This window comes from Centroberyx affinis, unplaced genomic scaffold (assembly GCF_046629955.1).
Source record: "Centroberyx affinis isolate AG114_WGS23_722 - 3 ecotype Tasmania unplaced genomic scaffold, CSIRO-AGI_Caff_v1 ptg001368l_1, whole genome shotgun sequence".
NCBI lineage: Eukaryota > Metazoa > Chordata > Actinopteri > Beryciformes > Berycidae > Centroberyx > Centroberyx affinis.
In genome coordinates this window covers 178,110-195,232 of record NW_027279855.1, presented here as the reverse complement: position 1 = coordinate 195,232, position 17,123 = coordinate 178,110, and the positions used below count along the sequence as shown (strand labels likewise).

General features: G+C 41.3%; 1 protein-coding gene across 2 annotated transcripts in view; it reads right to left on the bottom strand.

Moving 5' to 3' along the window:
• The window catches only part of ncor1 (nuclear receptor corepressor 1), a 69,202-nt gene that overhangs the window by 32,354 nt on the left and 19,725 nt on the right, over window positions 1-17,123 (bottom strand). For both annotated transcript variants that reach the window (XM_071525937.1, XM_071525938.1), the window contains exons 12-15: window positions 15,940-16,118; window positions 15,403-15,457; window positions 14,460-14,567; window positions 565-695 (exon numbers count right to left, since the gene is read on the bottom strand). In XM_071525937.1, the coding sequence (XP_071382038.1) occupies window positions 565-695; window positions 14,460-14,567; window positions 15,403-15,457; window positions 15,940-16,118 (473 nt within the window). The remainder of the gene's footprint in view (window positions 1-564; window positions 696-14,459; window positions 14,568-15,402; window positions 15,458-15,939; window positions 16,119-17,123) is intronic.

The window sequence follows — 17,123 nt, the reverse complement described above, 5'->3', positions numbered from 1 at the left end:
ATGATATGATCAAATAACTCTGGGCCTGCCCCATTGACATTGAATGTGAAGCCAACTGTGGATTCATTGCACCATCTTCTATTCATTCTGACCGTTCACTCCTATTCAATGTCAGTGGAATAGGTCCAGGAAGTGTTGCTTCATTTCTAGATTTGGGAAAACGTTAGTACATACAAATGATGATTTTCTTTTATTTAACTCTACAAGATTAGCAGAATATCATAGGTGAATGTGTTGTAGGGTAGAATTCTGTTTTCAAGAGCATTCAAATACCAGGGTGGCTCTGGTCAGCCGTCATGCCTGAGAAGGGCAGGGATTCCTCCTCCGGCACATTTTACAACACAAAAAGAGGGATGTTGATCCCCAAACTAAGACTCCAGAAATCCAGTTGCATAACATGAAGGCTATAATTTACTGAGAGCGCAGTAATATAATGTATATATAATTTACTAAGACTCTTCCAAAAACTATCAGACTGGGTGAGCAAACAAGCAGCAGACAGAAACCAGCACCTTTACCAGTGGACTGGACAGACACTGGGACACACAATTATTCATAACTCACCTGGAGTCCTCCTTTTCATCTTTCTCTTCCTCGTCCTTCTTCTCCTCGTCCTCTTTTTTCTCAGACTTTTCAGATTTGTCTTCTTCGTTTTTGTCGTCTGACTTGTCGTCTTGTGAGGGACGTGTTATTTGCTGTAACAAAACAACAAGGGAAAAATGTCCAGTTGTTTCTTGTTGAAACATTACCAAGAGAAGTCAATCTGTAGCTCAGTAAAAGTTGTCATTTGGGCTGTAGTAGCAAATCATTGAAGACTTAAATACTGATCAATAAATGCACCACAGAGAACACTGTCTACTCATAAACCATCAATCACATCCATGCTTTAGTTCAAATGCAACAGGTTTGTAACCCAACACTGACATTCAGTGATTAGTGGTGAATAAAAAAGGTGGGCCAACTATGATTTCCATTTGGTGAGCAAAGGAGCACCACAAGCATTAATTTATGCTTTTTTCTTGACACTACTTACTATCATGTATACTATGAATTTATGTCAACGAGTTATGTGGGTAAACTCTATTCTGCATATACAAATGCAGGTAAAGTTGTGAATTTTACTAACAAACTACGCGAGTGGGCGTCGTCGTTGAATGTGACTTTTCTTCCGGTTCATGTTCTTTTTCTTCACCCTGTATCTAAACTCAAAGAATTCAGTCTTGGCAAGTGTTGTACCAGTTCACACTAGATGAGCCAGACCAGACCTGTCCCAACAAAATGTTCGAAAAAATTACACCAGGTCAAACGGCCAGAGTCAGCAGTCTTGAGCCCGTTCACACTACAGGATAATCTGTGCCAACCCAGATTCAAATCAGGTTTAGAATTGGCATTATAATTGCCTAGTCTGACCAAGTTACATCCCTCCTGACATTTTACACACTTCCCTGTCCAGTCCTCATATCATGCAGCAGCCATCTTCTAATGGCATGGCAGTACCTGCATTGGCCACTAGAGCCCAGACAACCATCTAGAACAGTGGTGCCAAATCATGTGCCATGCGGGGCAGAGAGTATGCAGGTTCTCCTTCCAAATAAAGACTACATCAGGTGATTTCACTGATTAGCTGCTCCCTCTCTGGTCGATGGTGTACCAATCCATGACATCACCTGTTGCCAAGAGAACTGTAACGAAAACCCCCAGACTCTCCCTCCATGGCACATGCTTGAACACCGCTGATCTAGAAGTTCACAGCAGAAGATGGACCAGAACAGAGCGCAAAAATATTCAGTCTGAAAGCCAGCCGGGTGAAGGGGAGAAATGTAAGCTGCCGTCTGGTTATTTGACCCCCACCTTCCAAGCTGCACAATTTCCTCCAAACTAACAAGGCAAGAGATAAAAAGACTAGAGAGGAGACGGAGAGCCTAGTCATACACCCTGTACAGATAAGATTAAGACTATGGCGTTCTTTGATGATCTTCACATGGACAGGGTATCTGCACAAACATTCCCCATTCAATAAGGACTAATGTCAGAAGTACATAATACACAGAATAATCATAAATCAACAAAAAAAAAAAAAAGGGAAAAATATTACAAATTAGTATCAAGAAAAATAGAATTATAAAAAATAGAAATTACAATGCTGCCCGTGAAAATATCAGTACTGCAATATATCTAAATAATTTTTTTAATATTTTATGTATTTTTTGTACTATATAATATACCGATCCGCTACAAAAAATAAAAAGGAGACTAAACTTCCTCTGTGTGCAGGTGGAAGATAACTAGCCTTATAGAACTTATTGAACTGCACATGCTGTAGCTGACTGCATGTTTTATTGGCTATTTTTATGTGCAGTTCAATAAGTTCAATTTGCATCTGAGTATTAACGCTGACAGCTGAAACATGTCCGTTGTTTGAGCATACTAGCTGCCCATATATTAAAAAGACAAAAGGACATTGAGTGCTGGCATTTCTTTCTACTGATATCAGTTTGGACCGTGCACCTGATGAAGATTGTTTAATCGACTTGACAAACAAAAACAAAGGACCACAATATAGATATTCTTCTGTTTCTGATCTATATGCCTTAATGACAACATTAAGAAAATTGTGTTTGTGTTGTGTTTGTCTGAGTTTGTCCAGGTCCCATACCTTGTCTCACTACATCCCTCAAAGAGAGTAAAGGACTCAAACAGGACACTCATTATGATACCAGACTGCAACAGCTAAACCATGTCTAAGCAAATGCTCTGTATATAAATAATAAATACTGTAAATCAAAAAGGTTGGTGCTGGAGATCAGACAGAAATCACTGCACACACAAGTAGAACGAAAACAACATGATACAAAAGAGGATCTTAAAAACAGGTCCGACAGAGTGATTGAGGACAGAGCAACATTCTTTATCATCACTGCTGGCGCGGTACACCACAGAATGCTTCCCCCTGCCTGTTCCATGAAAGCGCCGTGCTGGAACAAGTCTGGCTATGCCAAGCCAAACATCCCATGCTGGTACCAGATGGGGCCAAGGAATGTGCTTCACTCAATGGTAAAGGCAAAAGAGAGGGACCGAGGCAAAGAGAGGGAAGGCAGTTGTACAACTTAATAAATAAATAAATAAAAACAGGGGCTGTCTGCAGTTGGAGGAGTCTATTCTACAACAACGTGGCTCTGCACATGAGGAGTCTAGCTGCCTCATCATACAGTCAAGGCAGAATTACTGCCTGCCCTAGCTAGCTCTAACCAGAGCCGGCCAATAATCAGATGGATTTTGCCATTTGAGAGTGGAGCTGCAGGGCAAGCAAAATCAAATCTGTTTGAGAGAAAACTGCATGTGAGTCAAGTTTTCCCCATATACTTCTTATTAGGCTCTACAGTTCACAACTTTCCCCTTCATTTCCCTTAAACCAATTTGAGCCAAAAGTGGAATGTCTGGTAAATTAAATTTGATTTGTGGTTTAAGTCACTGCTGCTAGCTGCTTATTTGGGAAAAGGGTAGCTTACAAGCTACTTTTCCACTATGCTTTTTACTGTTGTCAAAAGTTTCCTGCCGATTCAGAGTAAGTCCTGTACTCAAGTTGTAGGTCGAAGTGTGCTCAGAAGACCACGTCAAACTGGGACATACTCTGACTCATTTCCTTTCTTGAGCACTCTGCAAAGCATGTTTTTGGCACAAGAGAATCCAGAGAGACCATCTGGCAGAGTACACCAGTTTGCTCTAGAGCAGAGTTATTCTCACCATACATGTCCTTCAGTGAGGTGCTGTTCTGGTTGGGTCAGGGAGCGCTTGTGTTTGCTTTGGAGGCGGTCGGAGAGCCGTGGCATTCCAGCCTCCTCTCCCACACTGCTTTGCAGAACCTCCACACAGATGTTCTCCAAAAGTCAATGAGGCCCTGTGGTTCTGTGGTTCTTCCATGTTTTTAGATGAAGCACTTTCCTGACCTGGCCTGAATATTTTGAGAGTTTTAATTTCTCCCCTCTTTTGCTGATTCACAAGGCCTGTTTGATTTAGGAAATGACAGAGCCACAAGTCAATCTTCCCTTTCCTACCACAGAGCTTGGGCCACCAGAGGAATCTCTCACTCTTTCGCTTCAAGCAATTCCACTGCAGAAAAAGGGAAATGAACAGCTCTTTAAAAGACTTAACTATTACCATGTACCACATCTATCCTTGCAATTCACCTCAGTTAACCTGCCATTATTCAATAACACAATTACTGGGGGGAAAGCTTGCTAGGATTTAAAGTAAAGGAGTCATATTAAAGAGCAAGTATGACGTCAGAACAAATTAGGAATTTAGTTTAAAACATTACACATACCAGCATTTTTCATAATATTTTATAGCTCCTTGCATTAAATTGGGACAAAAACTATCCAGTTGACTATAATATTCATTACAGACTCATCAGGGTGAAATATTTATTATCAAAGACAACTGTAATAAAATGTAAGAATGTAAAAAGTAGAAAATACCAGATATACCAATACCAAAATATCAGCCACTGTTCACCTAGTCACTGGAAGCATTGCTCAGCATCAGCATTGCAACTTAATGGAATCTGCTGGACTTCTTGATGAAGTTAACTGCCGCGCAATTAAGAAAGGGGCAATAAAGGAACTCTTTCCAATTGCTTGATAACAAAACATTAGATGAACTTTACTGATCGCAGAGGCAAAATTGGGTCATTGCAGCACTGCAGATGTGCAAAGAGTAAAAGGTATGAAAAGATAATAAAAATGTAATAAAGGATATGAATACAATAAAATTAAAGGAATATATCACTTAGTTTTATCATGGGGGTTATAAACCATAATATAAATTAATCACCAAGATCGGATGGGACAACTGGGACGAGTTTGTAGCATTTGTAGCTTTTGAATGAGGCCACGAAAATAGCCTGTTTGTGAACAGATTCAACAACAGATCCCGCTTTTAAAACAGTAAAGCAGTAATTGGTCAGTTGTAATTTAGCATTTCTATTCTTGGTTTACACTAAAATTAGTATTTAAAAAAAAAAAGTAGATCCGGTCTCCCAAACAGGAACTATCTCTCCTAAATGGTATGCCTCCGCTATGTTCTCTTCTATCAATAAAAATGCTATTTGGCGAAATTATGTACTAAAACGTTCAACCAAATGTCAATTGAAAGTCACAGTAGCGGGATCTGTTGTTCAATATTTCAGTTTTCAGGCTATTTTCATGCCTCATTCAGATGAATGGGGAGTAAAAATCCGAACGCTACAAACTCGTCCAGCTGCATCTGATCTTGGTGAGTAGTTTATATTCTGGTGTTCATGGCGGTCAAGTGCCGAATAACTCCCATGTTAAAACTAAGTGGAATATTGAGTTGATAGAGAGAAGACGATATAGTGTTAAAAGCATATTGTAAAAACTCAAAGGCTTGAGCAAGAGAAGACACACCGCAGTAGATGATAGTATCATTAGCATACAAGTGGAAAGTTGCATTTAGCACAGGTTGTTGATACAGATGGTGGACAGAGTTGGACCCTGTGGTACGGCTTTGTTAACACACAGCAATGAACACACTGTGCTCGCCCGGTTAGGTAATTTGCCAATACTAACCCGCCTTTGTTGTAAAATAACATGGTCAACCGTATCAAAAACCTTTGAAAGATCAATAGTCCAATGAACTGATGATGTCATTTACCACCTTCATTGCTGCAGTAACTGTACTCTGTCCCGCGTTATCCCAGTGGGCTACTTGGGCTGCAGCCCAGAACCCCAGGAGTGAGGATACCAAATGGGAAATTTAATGGGATTTTATTATTATTATTATTATTATTTTTAAATCATTTGCACTTTATGGTAGCGCACCAAGGCAGTGGAAGCCATACATACAGCTACTAGTAATGCAGACCCATCTTCCAAAAAAAACTTGACCGCAGCCAGTAGAGATTATCAAGCAAAAAAGAGGAAAAAGTAAACAAACAGCACTGGTGCCTACAGGTACGGGCTAGTAAGTAAACATACTCGATGGCGTATGGTAATTTCTGATTGGTTATCTTCACAATATAGCGTAACACTAATAGGGTTGGGCGATAGGAAGAATATAGTGGCTATCGGCGATTGGCTGAGTCCATCGTTGGTTGATTATTTTGGGGCAATTTTTTGGCCAATTTTTGTCATTTTATTTTGCTAATGTAATGGTCTAATTTAATGGTAAATAATTAACCTGTAAAGCGTAATTCAAAGCGTGCGCGAATAGGAACTGGCAGTTGGAGTTGGGCCATATTATGCACGTTCTTGCACTGATTTCCGACGAGTCTTTCACAAAACAGGGCAGTAAGTGACTAAATGACAATTACGCCATCTTTAGTGGTTGCTGTCCGATCGATTGATGCTGAAAAGCAACGTCAATTCATAAATCATATTTGAGAACTACACCAAAAGCTGTATGTGCAGTTGTGCACCCTGATCATTTAATAGCATAATAAGTTATCCCCACCTGTTTGTTCATTTGGAGGCTGCAAGCAGAGGCGTCCTTCATCTGACGCCATCAGACTCTTTTTCAAATAGTGTCGGACAGCTGTTCAGCCTGTCTGTACGTCTGGGTGCCATGCCATTGTTCAGACGGCCCATTATTCCGAAACCCCAATAGTCCGAAAAATGTCCCATTGGACCGAAAGCCCATTTGTCTGACAGCCCGTTATCCCGAAAACAAACGCCCATTGCTGCGAAGGCCCATTGCTCCGAAAATACACACTCTCCCTACAGTTAGAAAGATACATGGCCTGCAGAAGCACATGGCTAATTATTATGCAGAATGACATCATCGGACCTTCCCGGGTGCAACGGAGGAAGCTGGCTGTCGGACCTCGCGGTCGGATATTTACTGTAACAATCCTTCTTCCCTGGTTGGAATTATGCCACGTTCCATGCAGCAGTGATATTACGATGGTAGTGAGGGCTTAATCCCCTAAGAAGAACAAGTTACTCACGTTTTCTTCATGGACGCACATGGTCTAATGTTTGGAGCAGCCGAGTGGTGTAGTTGGTAAGTTACCGGACGTCAGCCATATATATACACAGATGCTCCCAATCAACCAGGGGAAAGAGGATATGAAACATTAGGAGGCATGGCCGACTGATTGCAGGCCATGAATCTTTCTAACTACAGGGAGAGTGCGTATTTTCGGAGCAATAGGCCTTCGGAGCAATGAGCGTTTGTTTTCGGGATAACGGGCTGTCGGACAAATGGGCTTTCGGTCCTATTGGGACATTTTTCGGACTATTGGCGTTTCGGAATAACGGGCCGTCGGAACAATGGGCAGTCCCCGTCTGGGTACTCGTTTGCAAGGACGGCAAATTACTTCATTTAGGTCCTTTTCGCTTGCCAGTTTCATCCGGTTTAAAACCAAAATAATCCCAAATAGGGGATTTTGTATTCTTTTTGGCAACAAGCTCTTCCATGATTATTCGCTGGAGATGGCGTGTGGGGAGTGGGGGACTCCCCCGCCCCCTGTGCGCGCCGCACACACACCTGCGCGAATATATCAGCAATCGCCAGTTGATGGGCTGACGGTGGCCGGTTGGAAAATTTTAACATATCGCCCAACCCTAAACACTAACAACATACACCATGTAATGCGTAAGACTGCTTGCAGTGTCACTACTCTATGTGGTGTGGTGTATTTCTGCTTCCAAATGTTGCAGTGTGACTTTAATTTGTGGTGTTTTTCTGCTTGTGGTGTTGTGTGTTTGTCCATAATGGCTTCTTTCCACTTGTATTTTACTACAGGCTGTGTCGGGTCACTGTTCTCAAAATCCAACACATTATCTAGATTTTGGCTGTGTTTCATATCTTGACTGACAGGCTAAGTTACTGTTTGCTGCCTTTCTGCATATTGGCTAGTCAAGGATGGAAGTGCACTTCATTTGGCCTGAACACCGGCGTTGTTGTTGTTGTTGTGTGTGTGTTTGTGTGTGTGTGTGTGTGTGTGTCCATGTGTACGCATACATGTGCAAGAACAGGAGACTGGAGGTGATAAATGGCCCCAAAGTTCTTCAGCCCAGGGCTCCAGGATGGGTCAGCTCAACACTGACTGTACTATGCTGCTTTCTAAAACCACATCGATACTCAGATAAAATGGCATTGAAACAAATTCCTTCAACTGTTCATTAACCAGTTTTTCAAGAACCTTAGCCAGAGCAGACGATTTGGTGATAGGCCTGTAGTCGGTTAGAAGAGATGGATCACCCCCTATTAACAGAGAAAGAACGTAGGCAGATTTCCAAACTTTTGGAATTTCATTATTCTCAAGCGTAAGATTAAAAGGCAAAATACTGGTTTTGCAATAAAATCAGTAGATAGTCTTAAAAAGAAAGGATCCAGATTGTCAGGATCTGTTGATTTTCAGGGATCCAGTCTGACAATGTGAATCAACAATGATGTACATTTTCACACCTTGCATACTGAATATGCTCTTGGCACTGACTGTATTGAAAACGCAAGCCTAAGAGCGATACTAAGCCCTGACAGCCACAGCAAATTACCACTACAATTAAATTTAGGTCAACTATTTTCTTCTTCTACATCAAGATTTCTGTCTGCTCCATTTTAGAGGTTTTACCTGGCCTACCAGAGCAGGTATATTACCTCATTAAAACCATAGGTGAAACAGTTTTATGCTTGCTTACACTATCTCCGACACACAGCTTTTTGTCATTTGTTTTTTCTCTAGCTTGTAAAATATTGCACTGACGAGCATAAATCACTGGCAAAATAATTTTTAAACAGTGATTCATCTATCATTAATCAATCATTTTACCAGAAAAGCATGATCCAGATGACTTCTGTTCTTCCAGCGAATGTGTTTTGTTGGCTGTTAATAAGTGAAATATGATCTACAGTGAAGTTGTTTTTGTGGTTTCATTTTTTCTGAGATTCCTTGATCACAGCGTTTTAGCTGTTAGACTTCTTTATATGGTATAAGATTAGCATTTAATGAGAGATGAAAATTAAATGATCTCTGAGGGGAATCTGCATCTTCGCAGCAGCAGAACGGAAGTTGAAAATAAACAAATCAAGACTAGGACATAGATAAAATATAGCAAAAACCAGAGAGCAGGTGGTAGATACTTTGTCTGGCTTGGTGCACAAAACATAAATTCAGTTATTGTGACAACATTATACTCCAGTGGCCTCCTCTCTACGTGACCTTTCAGATTACACCTCATTTGGCTGACATGGCTGAGGGGAAGATCAGCATATATACCTTTCTCAACCACAACAACGCTGGTTCCAGGACCTATTAAAAATACGTCAGAGAAGACCACAAGGGAATGCATATATTGATCTTGATAATGTCTGTTTTACAGCTGCACAATTTGCCTAATTAGGAAAGAGAAATACAATTTTCAGTATTAGCTGTGTGTGAGAGTGATTTTTTTATTTATTTTTTTTAAATCAGTATTAAAACTGTCTGAAATGAACGACATGACCTGGTGCTCTGATTTGGTTCTCATTTTCTGCCAGTATGGTGAGGCCCTGGACTGTCACTGATGTTTGGAAAAGAATAGGTATCACTGAAGGCCTGCTGAATATGCAATATCACGTGATGTGCTGTTCTAATGCAAATACAAATTTTGTAAAACATATTGGAAAGCTAATGCACCTCAGGTACTCTTGTTGAGTTCATTCTAACAATAAAAATAATTGATACAAGTTCCACTGCTACATTCAAATTAGTTCCTTGATCTTGGGTACCCGAGTTAACTGAAAACAACACAACAAAACCCTCCATGTGCCACAATAACAACACAACATGTCAGCCACAGAGTATCACAAAATGCCATATTGAGTTATTGGTGTTCCTGATTTGATCTACATACAAAGAAATGCTTGAACAACTGAGTTAGGAGTTGTGTTTTTTGTTCCACCAGCCGAGTCAGAATATTTATGTAGATCAGAGGTACAGCCAAGAAAGGTCAGCTGACATGGGTGACATTTTTTTCAATGTTTGAGGCAAATGTCCATGAAAAATCATACCTCTGTCAGTCTGCCTAGCCAAGCCCCAGTGTCCCTCTGGACTGTAAGTGGAATCAATATTGGGTTAGAACTTAGTTAGCCATCAAAAGGTAACTAAATGTGTATTTAAAAACTAATTCTTACATTTTTTTCTCTCAAAGGGAGCATTACCCAAGCCCCACAGCATTAATGTAAATCTGCGTGCATATCCCTCTAGTTCTGGCACAGGGATACTACTTCTTTGTTAAATGGAAAACCATGCTTCAACATGTTCTAGAGTAACTTAACTGAAACAACTGACTTTGACTGCCTTGAAAGCTACAGGCAAATATGCAGGCTAAGTAACTGGCTGTCGAAGCCACAGAGCAATAAAAAGTGTGAGAAGCGCTAGAAATGAAAGGGAAATTTAAAAAAACGATAGAGGACGAGGGAAAAAATAGTGAGTGCGAGTGTGATAACAGTATAAACTAAAAGGAGAAACAGTTGTTTCAAAGCTAGTGACATACCTGCAAGCTCATTTGCTGGTCATAAAAAACCTTTTGCTCTTCCACGAGCCACAGCTTACTGGCGTTGCAGATGTGAGTTTAGCCTCCAGTACTTCCATAGCGGTGGTAACGGTAGCAGTAGAGGGGCAACACAGCCCCATAGCAGAGCTCCTTAGAAGGGCTGCCGGGCCACGGCACTGCCGCACATATTCCGGGAAAGCGTGTCATCAGGCCGCTTAAGCCGCCCAAAGAATTGTCCATCTCACATGCACGCACTAATCTATGCAGGGTCACTCAAGGTAATCCCTGCCGAGCACTCCTCTTTGATTGGCACTCACAGCAGCACAGTGAGTTTTTTGGGCCTGTCAGATGGCTGGACTGTACCAACTCAGCCGTTTCAGAGAGGGGTGTCTCTCTCTCCCCCCTCTCTCTCTCTCTCAGAGGAACAGAATAAAAAGGAAATGGAAAAGAAAAAAACAACACAGCAAACACTCAGCGGATAAGCTGCCAATGCTGACTCTGTCTCACTGAGGGTTTTTTCCCCCGTCTCCCTCTAGTTCACTCACTCGCCCTACATTCCATTGCTCTTGCTTTTGCTCACTCTGTCCTTCTCCTTCTCTCTCTAATGAGTCACTCTACTCACTCTGGAGTATGTGGGGAATTGCAGTTGGTAACTCACACCAGTAGCTCGCTTGGAAAACCACCACATCGTGATGTGCTGCTTTACTCCAAATGACAAAGACATTTTCACTCCATTTGCAATGCCAACAGCAAGGTTTGGAACAAGCACTGAAGCCATTTAAGCAATCATTGGCCGGGATCTCAAGACAATGATCATTCATAGTCACGCCATTTTAGAGAGCAACTATGTCCTCTCTGATCTCACTGGGATCAAGTGGCTGATGGCTTAACGCACAAGAAAAAACCTGTTATCTGTCCCCTAGCTCTCAGACAGAGCCCACACTGTTGCTTAAATGCAGAATGTCAACCTGGGAGCAGCATGAATGGACATTAACACGACAAAGTCAACTTATTTAATGTTATTCTGACTATGCAGTATGGCTGCTGGATCTGTCAAGTACGGAAATACGTAATGATCTAATATACGAGATGAGGGTGTACACCAAATACACTAGAGACTACAATATACAATAGAGATGTTGTGTAGTCTCCAATGAAGCAGCTATTGTAAGCTTGCATGCAACCAATACAGAAAGCCATTTTTTCGACGCTTCCTTGGCAATCTAAAGTGTTACAGAATTGGGGAAGTCTTCTCTCCTCTACCGGCAGGTCTATTCTGCTAATGTTGATAAAAAATTAAACGGATCACTATAAGGGAATCCCCCCCCCAGAGTGGACTGTACCCATCACATTGCCCACCCTACATAAACCACTAAGTAAGAAGAGCTGTTTTCATGTTGTAGACGCAATCATGACCCCCACGCCCTGCCGCCGCCTCCACTAGACACAGCAACAGTCTACAACTAGCCCATTGTGTTTGGCTGGAGATGTACTCCATACAGAAACAGAATGTCCTGTACAGGGAGCGTGGTATCAGTGAGATGGGAAAAAAACCCATGCTAGAGAGAACATCCACTTGGGACACCACCACCAGACAGAAACACCCTGGCCATGTTAGACTGGGTGAAATCTACCTGTAATGTGAGCCAAATATTCCTATTTCAAAGAATTTGCAGTTATGAAAAGTATTCTGGTGAGGAGGCAAGTTGGCAACAAGATCAAAGGGCAAATTCACCCAAAAATAATAATTTTATGTTTTAAACTCTAGGCTATGCCACATCATTTCACGGCCCACAATTATCAATAAATATCTGGTAAAACAATAATTATAAAAAAAATAAATAAACCAAATTTGTGATCACAGGCAATTTTCAGAAAACAAAAAATGAGGGGAAAGGGGGTATATGAAATAAATAAAACAAAGAGGGCCCTAACACACACACACACATACACACACTTAATCTGTAAACTGGGAAGGTGTCCAACATTCCCTCTGTTTTGAGTGTTACCCTGCCCTGCCCTGCCCTGAGTGTTTGGAATAGACACTGACTAGAGTCTGTGTCAACAGGAGGATCAGGGTACACCACAATTATGTAACCTTAAACCATAATTTTCAAATCCAATTAAGAAAAAACACCCACTGCCTATGGGAGATAGAAAAATCAAGCAGAGTACAAAGTCACTGTCTAAAAATTGAAAAGGAGATTATAAGCATCAATTGGCATAAGAGGAAAGGTAAAACAACATATTTGAGCCTCCTCCTCCTTTGACTATTTGAGTCAAATGAACACAGGGTCACTAGACCTTTCCTCATTCTTTTGTGTTGCCCATTTTCACTGATACTGGCCTAAACCACAGTTTTCCCTCATCTTATTGTGACTTATAGGAATGTCACAACCAGAAAATTTAGGAAAAATGAGGAAGCAAGTGAAACAGGAGGATTTTAATCTTCTGTACTTTCAACAACTTCAGCAGCCAAAATAAAGGCTTATTCTGTTACTCCTACTTCTCTTCACCAACTCGATTTGTGGAGAGTAGCAGGCTGCCTGCACACTATTCTTCAGCTGTGGTGCGGTGCAGCAGCACACCAAATTTTAATTCAACAGCTGGAGTAAAAACAGCAACCACACAATAGTCCCATTATCCCCAGTAACCTAACCTCAGATTATGTTCACACTAATAATCATTAAATTAACCATTTGCACTTAGAAAGCCTATTGCATTTCACTAAAATAACTTAAACAATCTTGGACACATGCCACTTTTCAGTATCACATCTTAAACCACATAAACAATTCATATCAGCAGTGGAGGAGCATTTGTGCTCAGTAAGAAATGGAACAGCATCTTATCACAATCAGGAGACTGCACACATCAGAACTGAAAGCAATACAAAAGCAGTTCTGGTGCACGTTGACATTTTTCTGCAAATTGGAGAGTGGACTCTAGAGGATGACGAGGCGAGTTTTCAGAGAAGCTGACTATCGTTTTGTTTTCTCTCTTGCTCCCTACCTCAGGCCCCGGAAAGCAACGCTGTGCCTCTCCAATATAGCTATTACTCCCCGGTCCTTCAATAAATCAACCAACCCGCTGGAGCTACTTGTTATCTACCCTCTTCTCCCAAACACCATACCCCTCACCAACCCCTATAGTTCAGAGGAGGGGGTGGCTTTCCACCGAGAAGCAGAGATGGTGGAAGAGTGGAAGGAGGAGGAGGTGAAGGAAGCTTAAAACACCAGGCAGAATAAGCTTTGCACATGAGAGCACCTTCTGCTACACAGCTGAAGATCTACTCATTATGAACCAATGTTGTATCACTAATGAATGTCACCTGAAGTGAAATGGGGCTCCAGTAAACCTGAGATATGGGAGGTCATAAGTGGCAAAATCATAGAGGAGCAAGATCTCAACCATGACACCTGCATCCAACATTTGACTTCGCTCTCAGCAACGCATGACTGCTTACCCTCATATGTCTTAACGCCTGTGAGACATCTTATTTACCACAAGGGTTTTACTTTAGGGTTTGTCAGTCTGCACCAGAAGGTGCAAACTCTTATTTGATTAAGTGTTAATTTAGGGCTACTTGCTTATAACTGGAGAAAGAGAAGGGAATTCTCACTCTGCTTCCTGTTTTGCTCATGCTGAACCTTGCAACAGCACCAACAATATAGTGGCCAAAAGTAGTATTACATCCTGAGTGATAAGGACTACAAAGTAGGTGTGGAGCAGATGTAACGTACAAGGAAGGCGTATCTCTGTCAGGCGCTCCCCTGACATGATTGGTCAGTAGATGTAAGGTAGATGTGGCATAGGCATAATGCAATTTCTAACCTGATGCTACATCGACACGCTGGCAGCCTGACACCAAACTGAGCACGTGACATGCCCCTAACATGCAAGTTACCCTGCATTTTCTCAACCAGAGGTTGAGAATAGGTAATCAATAAAGTCTCTCACGTTTACCTGGTTCCTTCCTCTTCGTTTTCCATAGTTACGTCTCACCAGGGTCTTGTAGTTCTGGTTCTTCTTGGTCAAGTAGTAGTACAGGACACAGTCAGACACACACTGAAACAAGAGGAGACGACGTGGAAATATGAGCACATGACGGTAAAATTGGAGGCAACAAAAAAAAACCATGTGCTTTTGGGTTTTCTCCCCATTAAAAGGGCGATGACACTCAGTGTAAGAGTTCATATATGTTACTCCTATGGACTAGGATGGTCCAATCAATATTTCTGAACACAAATAATTGTCTCCCATAGCCAGAAACCACAGAACAGACTGTCAAACTGCTCCATAGACAATGAAAGAGAGAATGATTTTGTGGATCCACACAGTGATGAGTTTTTAATATCTACATTTATTTTATACTATTATCAGTTCTGAGCCAGCAAACATACCCTTATCGCCTCAAAATCCCAATGATTGCCCTCAGTCAAATTTACCAAGTTTCCCCCGCTCCTTTCTGGTCACACTTCATTTGGATAGTCCAATTCTGATACATAACTTACTAGTGACTATAATGTGTCTCTATAAAAGTCTACAGAGTTTCAGGTGATGCTCACAATAGTGTAAAAGTATTGAATCTCTGGGTTAATCTTAAGGTTGGGGTTAGGGTTAGAAATAGGGTCAAGTTAGAATTGAGGTTGGGTTAGGGGACAAAACTATCACAAACCATTAAAGGTTGTGAAAATGCACAGGCCACATTTAGATACTCGGGGATACTTTGGGAGAGTTGGTCATGTTACCAAACATTGAATGGAGTGTCCAAAGAATATATAAATAACATTTGAAATCTAAAAATGAGTGGTATTCTTTTTGATTCCAGAAATGGGGATGTGGTGTGAAAACATTTCTTTCTATAGGTTCGTACTACAGTAACATACAAAGAGCAGCTCACCTTTCTCTCTAGATAGGAAGCAATGAGACCAAAGTTCTTGGGGTGTTGGACGAACCTGCAAATAAGAAGCCAGTCTTGAGTCATGTGCCAGAGCCAGAAATATAATATCAACTAGTACAAGGTGCCACTAAGCTCTATAAACTATATTTGCATCCTAGAACACTAAACCCCATTCTCTACAGGACTGTATAGCAGTAGCTTTCATAGAATTTCATAGAAGTCCAGTGAACTTGATTTGCCTTAATACAATGGCTAATTTTGAACTTTTCCCCCCATTCCATGAATCAAGAGAAGTCAGAAAGTGCCCTCTTGCCCCGCTTGGCCTAAACCAGTTTCACAAAACAAACATCAGCATTCTTTGATAATAGCCCTTCATCTTCAACTTGGCAGACAATGATTCTAAGTATAGACTTTCACTTTTATGTCAAACAGAGTTCTCTGAAAACGTAAGACATCCATCAACTCAAAACTATTGACTTGTAGGGACAAACTGCAACTACATCCGGTCTTCTTCTGGCATCAAAAATAACAACTCACTTGTCCTTGAAGATTTCCTTTTCATGTTCGGTCCAAACATTCATGAACTGCCGGGCTTTGTACACCTTCATCGGGTCATCCATCAGGCCGTTCATGTTGATAAACTTCACTCGCCGCTGCTCCGAGTCATACATCATAGGAGGGATGACTGACAGCTGTCTCATCTGTTTCTCGTTGTTCTGTGGCACACAAGCAGGGAAAGTGGCCGTGGTTAGTTTAGACCCGATACATCCGCAATAATTCAGCAACTACTGCACATCCAGGAAATTCAGAAAGGTGTTTTGTGTCATGGCCTGTCAAAGTCAGGGTGTGTTGGTCAAAGCTGTATTTCAGACGGTTGGTCCAGATATTTTAGACATTATTAACTGCTCTCTGTCTACTGGTATTTTCCCCTCCTACTTTAAACATGCCACTGTTTACCCCCTTTTAAAGAAGCCCTCTCTAGATCCCTCCGTTTTAAGTAATTTTAGACCCATCTCCAAGCTGCCATTTTTATTGAAGATTTTAGAAAAAATTGTCTCCACTCAACTGATTTCTTTTACGAACAACAATCAAATTTTTGAAAAATTTCAATCTGGTTTCCGCTCCCTACACAGCACTGAGACTGCTCTGGTCAAGGTCACCAATGACATAATGCTTGCAGCCGAAAAGTTCATCCTTTATTCTGGTATCAGCAGGCGAAACATCCAAAGACTGCAGTTGATACAAAACGCTGCTGCCAGGCTTTTAACACATACTAAGAGAAGCGACCACATTACACCAATCCTTGCTGCCCTTCACTGGTTTAGAAATGATTTTAAGATTTTACTGCTTGTTTTTAAAGCCTTGAATGGTCAGGCTCCTGCCTATATCTGTGATCTGCTAACTCCCTATGAGCCTGATCGCTGCTTGAGATCCTCCAGCAGGGCCCTACTAATGGTTCCAAAATCTCGACTTGTCACTAAAGGTGACCGGGCCTTTGCTGTTCGGGCCCCTCAGCTGTGGAACTCTCTGCCTGGTGATCTCAGGCAGGCAAACTCAGTATCCTCTTTTAAATCTCTTCTTAAGACTCACTTTTATCTTATGACTTTTTCTTAACTGATGCTATTTGTTGTAACTTTTTAAATTATTTTATCTTGTTTATATCTTAATTTTTGGATCTTATCTACTTGTATTATTACTACTCGTTACTGCTACTACTCGTT